Genomic DNA, 15,622 nt, shown 5'->3' on the forward strand with positions numbered 1-15,622 from the left:
TCCTAAAATGTAACTAACTATATAGTGGTACTGTACTTCAAGAATGCCAAATCCCTGATTAGTCTGCATTAGCTTCTGCAGTGATGTCCCGGGGATGGCATTTCAGCACATCTGACACTGCTCTGTACGACATAGTAATGATTTTATATGCAGGCCCTCCTGGTTATCTGTACCCCAGGGTTTCAGAAGCTTGCATTTGCCTGCTTCTAGTAATTCCTGTCATTTCTATGAATTAATGAAATGCTAGGTGGGGAATGGATCCAGGGTTCAACAAGAAAACCCACTTGGGTTTGCCCCAAGCTTTTTTTCTCCTTTTGGGGGAAAAGGCACAGTGAGAATGAGGCATCACTGAAAGCTGTAAGAAGCAGCCCTGGAGGTGTTCAGAAGCAGCAGCAACCCTGGCTCTTCCGTGAGACAGGAGTTCCTGGGTTTGTTCAAGTGCATGTGAAAATGCTGGGATTTCCCCTGACTGCTCCACTCCAGCGAGGGTACAATGCCCGTGGGGAGAAATGGCAGCAGAAGAAATTCAGTCCCCAGATTAGCCCTGGATGAGAAAGAGAGAGTGAGAAGAAGCAGCTTTGTGTGTCAAATTAGAGATTTGCAAGGAAACTTATCCCTACAGTTTTAAATGATAGCATGTTTGATCTGTGCTTCATGAATGCCTCCAGCTCCCAGGGCAGGCTGGGACATCTGCTCATATACTGAAAGTAGCACTTGTTGCAAGACTACAGAGTAACTTGAGAGCAATGGTAGGGTACTTCAGTTGCAGAAGAGACTGCAGCTTATGAGAAAGCAACCCCATCCAGGTGGACACAAAGCTTCCACAAAGCTGCCACAGCTCTGCAGCCAGGCCGGTGGGTTTTCTCCTTGGGTTATCTATAGCATTCCCAGTGCAGTTACAAAGGGGTCTCCTGAACCAGCTGCATCACTTCAGTACACCACTGCAGTGATTTTGGTTAAGTGAAAGTATGTCACGTTTAAAGCCCCTTATCCAGCAGTACTGCAGCAGCTGTTCCTAACCAAAACCACAAGACACTAGTGCTAAGCAAAAAATTTTTTTTCATTCATTGCATTGAGACTTCTAATAAGGAAGAAAAATAAAGTTTCTCACATTTTTCATAAGCCTTGAATGGAAACATAGACTTTTTTTCTCTTCCCTTTCTTTGATAGCAACAGCAATTTAGCTTTATTGAGACTTCCCTGTTTGCAAGCAGCACTCCTATTTGACAGTCTGATTTAGTGAATTTGCCCTTGCTCACAGTGGAAGAGGGACAAGGCTCCCCTGCCACCATGGCATAGCCTCATGGGGTGACCCTAGGAAAGCCTCTTCATCCCCTTCCAAGATGTCCTGCTCTCCAGGAGTCTGAGTATCTGTTACCCCAGCACTGCCTGGTTCAGCACTGCAGCTCTGCAGCCCCCACTGTGTATCTAGCCCAGGCTTCCCACCTCAGGAACTGAGAGTATAACCACACCAACTGGTTATACTTCTCTTTCATGAACTTCTCCTTCAGGAAGCTGGAGGTGTGTGCGGTGGAAAATATCAATATTAGAGAAGCTAAGCCAAATCCAAACCTGTTCTCAACGAAAACTGCTTGGAAATGCTACTTATGTGCTATTAAAGCACTAAGAAGCAAGCTTTCCTTTTGCCCAGCAACACGCATTACTCCAGTGTGGCTTGCAGAGGTCACTTACGTGGTAACAATCTGCTTTATTCGCTGTTCCCAAGGAATCTTGTCCTCTTTGCAGAAACTGCTAACAAGGTCACCACTTCCGTTAATTGTGACTTTGTTTATTGTAAGATGGAGGTGGCCCCAAATGACTAAAAATGAAAACTCCGCCCAGATTATTCCTGCTGTCAAACACCGGTGACAAACATTTGCAAGGAAGCAAATTAGAGTGGATTTTAAAGTGCACCACGTTACAAACTTCACAGATACCCTAATGAATAATTTCCCCCACTTTTCAAGTCTGATTCAATTAGTAATTCCTTAATTAATTCTGCCTCCTAGCACAGCAGACCTTCACTCAATGCTACGGAGACAGAAGTCGCTTTGGTAGACATGAACTGGAAGATTATAGGACCTCTCTGGTGCTCTTTCTGCTCCTGGTTGTTCCTGAAATCACAGCTTGCTCCCGTTCCAAGTTTGTGATGAAATGTCAACCTTTTGTTTACCTGTTGTGGCTAACCTTGGCCAGTGACAGTTTAATGATATTATCTTCAGCTTGATGAAAGCAGCTGGCTGTGCTTGACAAAGCACTGAGTAATGAGAAAGTCTTGGGGATGAGAACGGAAATGAGATGTCATTTATTTGAAGACAGGACTGTGTTTGGCTGTTGTAAATATTCTGCATTGGTAATGTGCTATTTGGGCCTGGTTTTAACAAAGACTGAAGGTAGGTGAAGGTGTGGTCTCTCTCTGACCTGCAGATGAAGGAGGAGGCTTTCACTCCCTAAAAACACATATCAGTGTTCTCAGGGGGAGCCAATAATTCAGAGTGTCTGACACTTCACCTTCCTTTACCACTGAACCGATATCCTTGATCACGGATGGCTGCAATTAGTCCCCAGAGTACTGATAGTACATGACAAACGCTGTGGCTTTTGCCTTCCGAGAGGACAACACAGCACCTCCGTAATTCCTCTTGGGATTTTCCAGCTCTGAAGCCTTTGTCTGCTAACCTTGGATATACAAACTGTCTAGAGAAGTTACTAATTCCTCTTGTCTCCACCTCCCTGCCCAGTTAGGCTGATTTATAGGAATTTTGGTAGGAAACACTAAAAAACAACCTGGCAGAGCTCATTAATTTGCGAATCTTTTAAAGTCTTCCCTCATCACAGAGACCATCTGTTTGCCCAAGTATTGTTTTTGCAGCTGCCAAATCAGGTTTGAGAGACTCTCACCTTCTCCTCGAACTCACCACTTGATGCCACAATATTTATATTCAGGATTTGACGCTTTTTTCCACCAGATCTGTGCAGAGCAAACACACCTACACTCAGCTGCGCAAGACTCAATCTTAATTCCTCTGAAATAAACAACAATAATGCCCTCAAAACCAGAAGCAGTAAGATCAGATTGAATCATATAATTTTTCTTGGCTTTTTTATATTGACTAAGAGACTACTCAGTAACACCGAACATTTGCAGAGGGAATTCCCATTAACACTAATTGCAGCTGTGCATGAAAATCTGCATTGTATTGATGGGAAAATAGCTTCAGCCTCTGTCCTCCTGTGCTGGGTGACTCCTGCAGAGCCTGCCAGCAAAGAGCCACTTGTGTTTATCGGCAGATGCCGAAAGCTGAACTCTGTCTGTCATGCTCACCTTCTTTCCATTTTTGTGTAAATGCATTTCAAATGCTCACTAGGGCAGACTCACACTCGGTACCTAGTGTGTCAGGAGACATTGCCAGTAACAACTGTGACAGCTCAGAAACCAATTTTGTATTTCAGACGTAGTTTTTCTATTTCCTGACATAATTTCAATGGCCTTTCATAACTTGTCCCCAGAGAATGCAGCTGCTTATAAATTAGATGAGACTGAAATGCCACTGAGATTCAGACTATCCCCTCATTTCTTCTTTAAGATAAATCCTCTTCCAAGTCTTTGATCTTCTTATTTTATTTACTGTATATCTGCGCATTTGCATAAAATGTTTTCTCTGAGAGCCAGTAATTATCACTGGCAAGGTTTACATTTCTTGGAGATAGCTGGAATTTCTCCCTTATTTTCTCTTTGAATGTGCAAAAGTATTTTCCTTGCCATTGGATTGGCATCACCTGACAGAGTTAATCTTCTAATCTTCTCTCTGGGGTGACATCAGTGGAGGTGATGGAGATGTTTCCTTTCTTGACTACAAAGCTCGGATTCAATTGTGAAAATCTTGTTAATAAAATTAAAAAAAACAATACAGATTAATGGAAAATGATGGTGTACTTAGTTATTTTGGGGGGCTGCTATTCTGTATTTTCTGTTTCCTAGAGGACTCTTAGCTGTCAGCTGTATCTTGTCTTTCTTCACTTGCTTTTCCTTCACTGGGTAGACCCACATGACATCTTGTCAGTACATCAGCTTCTCTTGTGATTGCATTATTACACTCCCTGTCCATCAAGTTGAAATTAGAAAAGAATGTGTCAGAAAACAAAAATGAAATCAAATCCCAATTATTGAAATTTTCTGGGTGCTTGGCTTTTAGTCTGAGCCTGTTTTCTTTCCTCAGGGCAGGCTTCTGCTGATCACTGTGCAGAGGTTCAGGACTGTCCGCGCTCTGGAGTCATGTGCACATGGCACAGCATCCCATGGATCCTGAATTTGGCCTGCTGGTCCCATAGGTACAGTCAGGACAGCATTGAGACTCCACCAGCGGCTCAGGAGATGCAGGGCTGGCAGTGGGTCAGGTGGTGTGTGGCCAGTGTGGTCCCCTCTTGCTTCTCTGCACTTTATCTGGATGAAATTAAAAAGCTGTGATTATTTTTACTCCTTACATGAGAGGACAGGAAGACCTGTGCTCTCCCCACCAGCCACAGGGCTTTTCAAGGAGTGAAACCCAGTCTTTGCTAACAAATTCCTAAGTGTGATTTCCATGGAAAAACAGCAGCAGTAGCAAATGACTTAAAGCATGTGCTGAATTTATTCAGCTCATCTGTCTGTGCAGGCAGGAATGTTTACTTTGTCTAAGCATGGGTTGTGCTCTGGGATTGCCACAGTGCCCGGGGACCATTCCCACCTGCAGGACTGTATTTTGGGCTCTTCAGTGCTCAGCAAGAAAGTCACTCACATCCTGAAGCCAACCTGCTTACATCAGCTTGCAGTTTCTCTTCTAGACCTATCCTTCCCCTCCCCCTGCCTAGGCTGTGAATCCTCCTGTACCCAACAGGCAGAAATCTCTTCACACTGTAGGAAAAAAAACAAGGGAATTTGCATAAATTACAAGAGAGAAGCACATTTCAGTCATTCTCTATTTAAACTCCGTGGAAATCACGCTGATGGGAGATATAAATGCCTGCCGAAGTGGGAAGTAAGGCGCTTGTTTCAATCTCATGGAAAATTGCAGATTTAATAATCAGATCTGACTTGGTTAGCTAAAGAAATTGCTCTCGCTCCTTGTGATTTCCCTCTGCCAGCAGAGAAAGGCACAATTCACCCGTGATCCTACAGTGTTGATGAGTTTAGCGAAGTCCTTCCAGCAGTAATATTATCAGGCGGTCAGCATTTGGCATGGCCTGAGAACCCACAGTGAGAACTGCAGCTCTCTGCTTTTCCTACAAAGTTTGGATAAGACCAGCTCCATCCTTGTCTGAATGAGAGGTGAGTCAGTGATAATAAAAGCCTTGGTTTGGATGAGAGCTTTCAGATGGATCTGGCTCCTCACACGGTCAGATGGCTGAGCCCATCAGGCTGTGGGGGAAATTGTTATGACCCCCACAATAGGATTTAAGATCTTAAAGACCAGATTTTCCAAGGCATTTAGGCGCTGAAATCAGGAGCATAATGGGATGTGCAAACATCTAGGTCAGAGAAAAGTCCTGCTACGTGTCTTACTCATTTGAGTGACAGGTAATGTTTGGACACTGAGGTGACTGTACTTGTACCACTGTGGGTGCCCTGCACCCAGGTTTTCCCACATATATCCTCTTTCCTTAAGCATATTAGCTCAGCTCCAGGTTTTTGGTATTTCAGAAGCCCTTTGCACAGCTCAGACTGTGGGTTTTCTGCAGGATTTGTGGCATAGACAACAAAAAAAGACATTTATGTTTCTTCCTGGAGATCTCCAGAAAGGAGTACGGCCACTCTAGCAAGTGATTAAGTATTTTGAGGTGCATCAGGACAATGCAACTGTCTTCTTCAGGAGACCAAATGAGTCCAGGCAAAACTTCTTTAGGAAATACTCCAGTGGCTTCTTTTCATATGTTACATTTACCATCCCACTCATGCTATTTGTCACGGATTTTATGCAGAGGTGTATCTGTCGGGTAGTAGTATGAATGAAACAGAAAGATTCATGACCAGTTCTCACTGTATGTTGAGGGACAAGCATCCTTCAGGTTCCTTGGAAAGCCCAAGTGAGAGCAGTCATTGACAGATGTTTAGCACGTTTCCTACATTAAATACCCCCTAAAATAATATGTGCTTTACCTCTTACCTTTTATAGTTTAGATCGATTTTCGACTTTTTCATTTTTTGTCATGATAGACACCAGGCACGTTCATAAATTCCCAAAACTTCCTCCTTTCAGACTTAGATTTTCCAGGCTTGGCCTTTCTCCAGGAGCAAGCATGGCTCTTTTCAAGCTGAGTAACAGGGGAAGTTAAAAGACATGCTTACGTTAAAAGGTTTTACTTGAAAAAAAAGAAGTCTTATAACCTCTCAAAAAACAACATTATAACTGAAGTATCCAAGAATTACAGCTAATTTTTTAATTGGAGTGGTCCTTATTAAAGGAAGATGTTTGTGACTATCACTGTAAAACTTAGGTCTGATTTGTTCAACTTTTGACCCTGTGGATAATTTCATACATTAGTGTTTCGCTGAACAGCTCTCCCAAAGCCCAGTCCTGATAAAGGCTGTGGCAGACAAGCTCTTGCTTTGTTGTAATAGTTTGAGATATATTTGTCCTACGCTCAATTTTCTCTGCTGGCTTCTCTGCCCCTCTTCCAGAAGATGTTGAACCCCTGTAGCAGACTTGGCCAAGGATGACATAGCGTGGTGACTGAGGCATAGGTTTCTTAAGTTGCTTTTGAAGATGAGTTAAAGCTAAAGACGCCAGTCTGTGATTTGGCATGCCTTCACTGCAGGCATTTATCCAGCTCTGCTGGAGGGCTCTAACCTTCAGCAGAGGAGCAGCAGCACACAGCTGTGAGAGGTAACTTCAAAATCAGCTGCAGCTGTTTTCTCCATGAATGTAAGTCAGCATGGTGAGCCCTTGATCCTGCAAACATTCACGCATGTGTTCAACTTCGTAACTGTGAGTAGTTCCAGGAACTTTAGTGGGGCTTGAAGTTAAATTGGCAAGTAAATGCTTGCAGAACTGTGAGCCTGCATTTGTACAGGGCCGAGCTAAGAAAGCTTTGGTTTACACATGTAGCAATATGTTTCTGCAGTGAAATTGCGCTGGAAGGAAATATTCTTGGTCTGGTTTGGGCCTTCCTCCCTTTCTAGATGCATACTGAGATTAAAAGACATCTCCATGTCTCCCTATTTTCTAGAATAGGTAAAGACCACTCCTTAAGACTGTGGGTGTCATCAGGATGAAGAGGATAAGCATGATGCCCTGCACATCTCTTTGTACAGCCTGTTGTGAAAACCACAGCATGAAGCTGTTTCTCCCAAGAGTCACCATCCAGGTGAGCCGTATAGCAGTGAATATCCCCATGCTGTTGCATGTGCAGACCTCAAACAGCCACCAACAGGGGCTGTCCCTGATAGCGATTCCATCAGATCTTCATGCTGGCAAACCCCAGCAGCCCCAGGACACCTCCGGCCCTGCTCACCCAAACCCATGCAGGCAACACGAGAGGTGGTTTTCAGAACATGTAACTATCTGCATTTGCAGCTATTTTAGCTTCTTAGTCACCAGCTTGATATCTTGAATTGTATCCTAGCTATATGTAGGCTAGCTATGCTGCTGAGTAACCAGCAGAGTATTAGAAACCATCTCTCTAGAGAGAAAGTGAGTCGAGCCAGCAGTGTCAGCCTTAGACGAAAGCATCAAAGTAAAATGAGCCCAAATTTTTCAGAGGTGCCAAGCACACTGAATTCCTGGTATAATTCATGGGCATTAAATCTTTTTTCTTCAACGCATTTTGAAGAAAGATGTCCTGTGTGTTTCTGATGGCTCACTTCTCCACAGAGTCTAGAAGTTCTTCCCCCCACCCTCACCCCTTATGGAGCCTCTTCTTGCTCCCTTCTCCTTCTAGCCCTCACACCAGCTCTGGGGCCAAACCCCTGACATTTGTGAAGGGCTCAGACACTGAAGTTCTGTGTTCCTGGGAAAATAAGCGGCAGCAAACCACCTCCCCCTGGGTACTGAGGGCACCTGACAGGTCCTGCATATCTCTCTGCCAAGCCTGCCATGGCTTTAACAATGCAAGAGCTTTTGCTTGCACTTCATTAAGGTGCCTAATGAACACAACCAGTGTGCAAGGATACTCCCTACCGGCTGGACCTGATCTGGAAATCTCATACCAAGCAAATCCAATGTAAACTTTACCAAAGACTGACAAAAAAAATTATAGGAGCAGCCATTAAATGCTTCACTAAGGCAGCATTAAAGCAGCATATTTTAAGCAAGAAAAAGTCATGAAGTTCCAGAGAAATCTGCTCTCACAATAATGTTATATACCATGAAACAGCTTTTAGTAATAGTATGGCAAGAACTATTTCTCAGATATTACAACATAACCAGAAGATCTCTTTTTTCCTCTGCCCCTTTAAACAGATACACCTTGGCTTCTGCCCCCTCTTCAGAAGCAGCAAGTATTTCTGTTTGGACCCTCATTTAACCTGCAGACTGAGAAGGTACAGAGCAAGGTGTCCGAGTGTGTCCCCCAGCTCCCTGCCTTTCCCCCCACGCAGCCCTGCAGGAAGAAGTGCCTCTGTGGTGCAGCTCTCACTGCCAACCCCACCACACAGCAATTAGCCCAGTTCTGCCGTGCAGATTTGTGGCTTAGCTCTTAAAAGCCGTTTCATAAATATTCGATGGCCTTTCTGACAGGGTAATGTGCCTCTGTGACATTAAAGAGGAAACTCTGCGAAGGGGAGGGATGACAACAAATTTATCCACCAATAGCACACTCTTTTGGCACAAAAGCACATTCTTATCTTTACATCCCATAATGAGAAGGCAGGGACGGGACTGTTGCTACAGCTCTCTGGGTGGGTAGATGTACAGTGCAAGAGAAGGGTGGCTGTAAATTGTTAGATATTCCCCCCCCCCCGCCGCCTTGCCTTTGCAAACAGAAGGACCCCTGCTTGCTTTCCTGCTGTGGTTTTCCTAAGCTCCTGGTGAGGAGGACTTCTTGCATGATGTCTGACTGCGAGGGACTGCCTGTGGGTAAGCGCCAGATTTATATTTACCCCGCTGTCCTGCCGACTAGTTCACATTCTCAGATTGCAAAGTCACACACGAAGCTGTTTGCTTTCGAAGGGAGCCGTAGCCGTGGCAGACAGAGGAGAAACTCCCTGCAACCACTGCAGATCCTGGTGCAGTTCCTTAGGAGTCCGTGGCAGAGGGCTGAAGTGGGTGATAATGCCTGGATTTTCTCTAAAGGAACAGAGGCTGGATAGGACGAAGGGTTCAGTAATTCACGTAGATGGTCTGAAGTGTCTGTGTCTGGAGGAGTGATGGTATCGACATGCTTTGGCTCCAGCTTGCAAAGGAGAGTTTCTGGGGATGAGTCTTGCAGGAACAAGTGCGCTCTGTGTGTGTTCTGTTCATGCTTTGATAAAACTTCTCAGATGGCAACACACAGCAAGGGCAGATAAATGTAATGCAAAGGGTTTATTTGCTGAGGGGAAATAGAAATGTACCTTGTTTTCAAAACAAGTTCCTTATGTGTTTTGCACATATCTGGAAAGGGGTCCTTTACTAGTGCTTATGGCTGTGTATGTTGATCTTCGTTGAGCAGGAAAGCATGTCAGCAAGAAGCATGGTTCTCAGCTGTTTTTTTCGAACTTCTATAGGAATTGTAAACACTCTCTAGACTGTCTGCACAAAAGGAAACTCCTGTCAAAATGCTAGAGTAATTCTCTACCAAGGCATTTTATTAATAAAAAGATGAACCATTGAAAACATCTTTTTTTTTTTTGCTTTTTGCCATGGCAAGCATTTCTCTTTTCACACACTTATATATACATAAATACATACACGTACTGTGTAACACTGATGTCTCGTGGGCCTGTGAAGGTTGCGCATCAGAGATGAGGATCGGGACTAAAAAGTGGGGCTGAAGAAGGAGAAGGCTGCTGCACTGTTTTTTTTTCCCTCCCCTCTCTGCTGCTATCTTACAAAACCAATACCAAGACCAAAAACGCGCACTGAAAACCAGAGTGGAAAAACATAAATTATGTATATGATGCAGAGTGAACTGCACCATGCTCAATTCCCTGTGCCATTGCTATCATCTAAAGAGGGGAGAGATGAATATCTCCTGCTTACCTTCTCAAAGGGCTGATCTGTTAACCAGCAAATCTTCCCTTCTTCAGGCTTTGATTTTAAGGGCCTGACCTCAGTTTGCTTGTTAAGCACTCTGAGTTGTTGTTGGGATATTTCAGGGTGACAGTGACAGTATTTAGTTGGTATCTGATATTAATGATGAAACTGATATCGGGTGTGCGTGTCATGTTGTGTGCAGAAGTTACTGATATCTCAATTACTTTTGCTGCTGAAAGGGCCTTGGAGGTTTCCTCTAGAAAAGCATTCAGAAATGCACGATTTGAGGGAAGAAAGCAATTTGTTATGGGCAGGATTGAAAAGTAAAGATGAGGTGATGTTTAGGTATGGATGGGGATTGGAATGTGCCAGCATATGCAGAGAAAAATTTTGTTTCTCTCTGCTTCGCTAATAATCCTCCTACGCCCCCCAGCTGGAGCTGGCCCTGCCTCCCTGGCAGCAGGGCTCATCCTGCCTCCCGCTGTTCTGCCCCACACCAGGAGGACACAGAGAACTGGGAACAGCCCAGTAGTCACCCACTGCACATACCTTGCATCGTTTTCTGGGTCATGTATGTATACACACGTGCGTACATATGTATATATGTATAAATATACACAAAACCAGCACTGGGGATGATGGCACTTCTGCACAGGTATTAAGCAATTTTAGTGAACTAGTTGCTGACAGCTTTCTTTTCACATCAAAGTATTTTGAAGCCAAATAATTCTTTTTGTGATTATTTCTCTTTTACTAGCTAGTTCAGAGTTTAAAACTTTAGCAGTAAAAACTCCATAAAAAGGGTTGCAAAAAATCAGCATCAAAGTTTCTAAAAAAAGACCAATGTCCACTAGAGCAAAAATACCACTTTGCTAAATCCAATAAGCAAAGAGTGGATGTTGTACTTTTTAAATCTGTATTTTTTAATGTGGCTAGATAATACAGCCACAAAAAGTTGTCGCAGTGACAGGTATCACTAGCACCACAATGTGGCTAGAATCCAGTGCCCTGCTTGTAACACAAATCGTACAGACATATGCATGCATCTGTGTATACACAGCTATGAATAAGTTTAGCTAAAGCACAATGTTTGTGTTAAGTGTGTGTATTGCTTCACCACCAGGCTCTCCACAAAGGGTATGGCTCATGAACAACCTGGAGAAGTGCAGTTTGTAGTTACAATAAATGAATTCCAGAATTTCTAGCCTGTTTTCAGCCTACACAAGAATGTGGTGAGAACAGCTGCATAATTGTTCCCTCAGACAAGCAGCCCAGAAGGGACTGATGAATACGATTTTTGAATTAAATAGTTGGGCATGAACGGGCTGATATATCAATAATTTTTCAACAAGAAGCTTTATTCAGTAAGGGTATTCTACTTCTGTGCTGGAAATGGTTACGTAATTTTTCAGGATAAAAGCACTGGGGCTTTTTTAAATCTCTGTTTTATGTTCAATCCCAGCAAGGCTGCACCCTTTTGCTGATGTGGAATGGAAAAATAAATGTGATGGAAAAATAAATGTGATGCAAATAAAGTTTTATTTTGCCTTTCGAATGTAGTACAGAAGGCATAAAAAAAAGGATGCTAGCTGTCAGATTGCAGATTAAATGTAAGTAAGCATACAGTCATTTCAAACTGAATTAGTAACAAAAAAGGCACTTGAATGCCTTGCTATCAAAATAATCTATTAGTGAACAGAATTCTAAAGTTTACACTATTGACTTCCCATTGTAGCACGGGGAGATAAAGAAGAAAGAAAGCTCAGTCACTTCAGGACAAATGCACTCCTATTTCTTCCTCATTAGCAATTATTGACATACTGATGCTATCCATTAGTGCCAGCTACATAGATTTGCTGTCATTCCTACATGCAGATAAAAGAAAAGCACATCAATTATTTAAGTTCTTCCTCTTGTGTGTATTATTCTTCTCCTGTAAGGAGACATAGTTCAGTCTCTGTACCACTGAACAGCTTTTCACACACACAGCATTTTGATTAGGAATATATGAGTCATGATAGTTCTGGTTCTTAACACAATCTTTTTGACTTCAGAAAAGCCTCTGAAGTCACGCAAAGGTTCTTAAAGTGACTTTTTCTTATTTACTTGGTTCTTATTTCAAGCCACAGACTGACTTCGAATGGAAAGGGTTACTTTTTGTGGATAACATCGCTGTTGCAATACTACAAGATGTTCAGCTGTAATAGTTGAGGATTATATTGCTGAAGAAGGAGTAGCTAGACAGACGCTGGGAGACTCATACGTACATACTTTCTCTGTTATTTACTACAACAGTGCTAAGAAGGGAAGAAACAGAACTGATGTGTCTTGTTCTGCAGCAGGTGGCATAATTTTCCTTAAAATTCCTCCCAAACTTTTATTGGCCTCGTTTCAATAGAGGAGGAAACAAGACCTCTCATCTGAAGTATGTTCCTAACTCTTTAGCTAAATACTTCCTTTCAAAGCTAAAATTACATATTTCAAACATGTCTTTAAGGCAGACTGCAGCCAATTTGCTAAAATTGGTGTTTTCAGAATCAGGATATCCCAGAAACCCATAGGAATTTTGATTTCCTGAAATTTAGCACATATTCTGCACTGTCATGGGGAGTCCATTTAGCTCAGCCAGAGAGGCTGCTAGTGGGTGAGATCTCTGTCTCCTGCTCTAGGCTGTCTCTGAACAGCTGCTGGGAATAAAATGTGACACGAATATTTTTTTGTAATGAAAAATCATTACAAATGACTCAGCACATGCATGAGCGGTACTCCTGTCACATAAAATTGCCCACTTAAGTGTACTCAGATTAGTATAGGAGTGTGCTTTAGATTAATATTTCCTTGGATTTGGTAGAAAAAGTCTACCTTTTTGCAGGTAGCTCTGTGTCCCCCTCAGGGCTGGAGCCACAGTTTTGCTTTGCAGTCTAGACTCAAGGTCTTGACTCAAACACTAATGCTGCCATGTGAATGGTCCCACTGAGTGCTACTGTTTGAAGGGTGAGACCCTAGGTGAAAGGCAACAGACTGAAATCATCTTGAAGAATTGTTGTACAGACTGAATTTAGTGCTCTAGGATAAGTAGGGAAGTGGCAAGTTTTCTTCCAGAGTATCAACCCAGCTACCTGCTGCAGGTTAGAAATGTGCTGGCATGTGTTAAACATCCCAAGAGAGCACTCTGCAGGATGAACAACAGCTTCTGACCCCACTGATCCACAGCTTCTGCCTGGTACTTTGTGGAGTGCTGGGTTGCACGCTCAGAGCTCCCTGGCAGCCTTCCCCCAGCCAGGGGAAGGTGAAGGTGGGGTTCCCACACCTGCAGAGCTAGCTATCAAAGCCTTGCACAGTGAGGCAGCAGCAATTTTGCAGTGAATACTCTTAGAAATAAAAGAAAAATATGAAATGTTCATCTTTGGGGAAGAACACGGTGAAGCCCAAATGAAAAGTGACAGTGAATGACTACAGCTGTAGCACTGGCATTGAAGCTGTTCAGCCTTGCTCAGGACTTTGGACTTAGATTCCACTGTAGATTACATGGAGTCTGCCTAGAGATTTGATTTGAAGGTCTGCAAGTCCAGCCTTGCTACATGCAAAGCCACTTAAAGATGCTCTCTGCAGCTGCAACAGACATGGTCGAGTCAAACATCTTAAAGAGAGAAGATGCAAATGTCTGATACAGAGTATAAATCCTCAAGAGAGAAGAGAAGCATTTCCGTATACCAGCCTTCACCTCATTTAGTGGGTTGTGCTCTTGCTTTGGCCACCAATTGGTGCAGACTCACTAAGGAAGACTTTCTGTAGGAGAGCATCCTATCCATGAAGCAATTTCACCTAATTTGGCTGAATTCCAGAAAATTTCCTGCAGTCTGCATGGCTCCCTGCTGCTGTCCCTTCTTTTCTTGAGAGCTCTCTGCCATGCTAGCAGGGCTAGCAGCCTGTCTTCCTTTTGCTTGGGCATGGGGAAAGCCCTGCCCCAGGAGAGACAGGGAGGAAATCCCCACCAGGTCCTGCCCTCTGCTTTCAGGAGCTCTGCCCGCTCCAGATCTGCATAGAATTATAGAATCATAGAATCATTTAGGTTGGAAAACTTTTAAGGTCATGATGTCCAAACCTTAACATAAAATGCCAAGCCTCAACTAAACCATGTCCCCAACTGCCACATCTACATGTCTTTTAAATACTTCTAGGGATGGTGAGTCAACAAGGAATGTTTCATGTTTCCCTTACTGAAACATTGCTAGATATGACTCAGCAGTAATTCACAGCCGTGTGTGGTATTATTCAGTTTATATACAACTGAGGCAGCACAAGATTAAGCCAAGACCAGTTCCCACTGACATGAGTGTCTAATACAAGATGCTGAGGAGTTCTTCTTTGAGAGCACTCAGTACAGTGCCTTATTTTGTAAGTTCAAACTTCATTTGCAGCCCTAAGTGTTAGGCATGTCTGTAACTCAGATCTGTGGCCTCTGAGTTACACAAAGAGATAAGTGCCATCAGTGACCACTTGTGAAGAGCTTGGTTTCCACAGTTGTTCTGTGGAGCAACTCTTCTCCCTTTGGGAGCTACTCTGCAGCTGAGGCACAGATGCAGTCCAGTTCCCAGCAACACTTTTCAAGACAATTTATCCTGAAACCATCGTTGATCTTCCTGGAATCACATTCCTCAGCATGTTCAATATTGCTGACAGGTGAAGCTGTGATGTACAATAAACAGCTTATTGGAAACACATATATATAAAATATTCTGATACTCTGTAACTAGATCTCTAGCAATAAGTATACTTGTTATAATAATAACTTGATACTTTATCAATTGTTTGGAGATGCTCTACAGTGTCAATAGCATTGCACACAAGCACCTCTGGTACAGGCAGCTTGCTCCCAAGACACTAAGTCTATTATTTTCTATCGCTTTTCTAGCCTAGATCAGAGGCTGCCACTTTTGTCCTGTTGCTACAACAGTCAGCTGGCCTCCTCACACCCGTCTGACCTCGGCACAAGATTGCAACCTGTTTGTGCTGCAGGCATGTGGACCACACGTGGAAAGGATTTTGAGAAGGAAACTGTTATTTCCTGCATCTATCATAAATTCCAAATGGTATATTCTGGCATAAGTGTTTGAAAACAGATGATACATTGATGAAATGGAACCAATTTCTCTGGGAAATTTCACCTGAAGTGTTTGATTCTTAGTGCTGCCACCTCTTTGATGTTTATCGTGAGCCTCGTAAGATTTGGGGTTTTTTCTAAAGCCAGTTTTTTTGGGCCATGAGATTTTAGGGGTTGTCAAGATGTCTATGTACCCTCTGTTTTCACCCAGTCAGCAATATATGGGGAGCCTTATGCCACTGGAGAGTGAGGATTTTTTTTAAAAAAGGTGTTTTTTTCAGGTATTTAAACATCTAAGGCACAGGGAGAAGCATCCTGTGGGAGAGGTTGTGCAGCACCTGGAACAGATACAGCAGGCTGAGACACA

The 15,622-nt window shown here is 43.2% G+C and overlaps 1 protein-coding gene and 1 long non-coding RNA gene across 2 annotated transcripts in view; one reads left to right on the top strand and one right to left on the bottom strand.

The window, feature by feature from the left end:
- Positions 1-699: 699 nt before the first annotated feature.
- LOC128852400 (uncharacterized) lies at positions 700-9,699 on the bottom strand. Its single transcript, XR_008450229.1, has 3 exons — positions 9,077-9,699; positions 6,144-6,291; positions 700-4,444 (listed from the first exon to the last, which is right to left on the bottom strand). It is a non-coding gene; the product is annotated as an uncharacterized LOC128852400 (long non-coding RNA).
- The window catches only part of EML1 (EMAP like 1), a 124,092-nt gene continuing 117,336 nt past the window's right edge, over positions 8,867-15,622 (top strand). The window contains exon 1 of the mRNA XM_054069009.1: positions 8,867-9,053. Coding sequence (XP_053924984.1) covers positions 9,023-9,053 — 31 coding nt within the window. The 5' untranslated portion in view covers positions 8,867-9,022. The remainder of the gene's footprint in view (positions 9,054-15,622) is intronic.

This window comes from Cuculus canorus, chromosome 5, assembly GCF_017976375.1.
Source record: "Cuculus canorus isolate bCucCan1 chromosome 5, bCucCan1.pri, whole genome shotgun sequence".
Classification (NCBI taxonomy): Eukaryota; Metazoa; Chordata; class Aves; order Cuculiformes; family Cuculidae; genus Cuculus; species Cuculus canorus.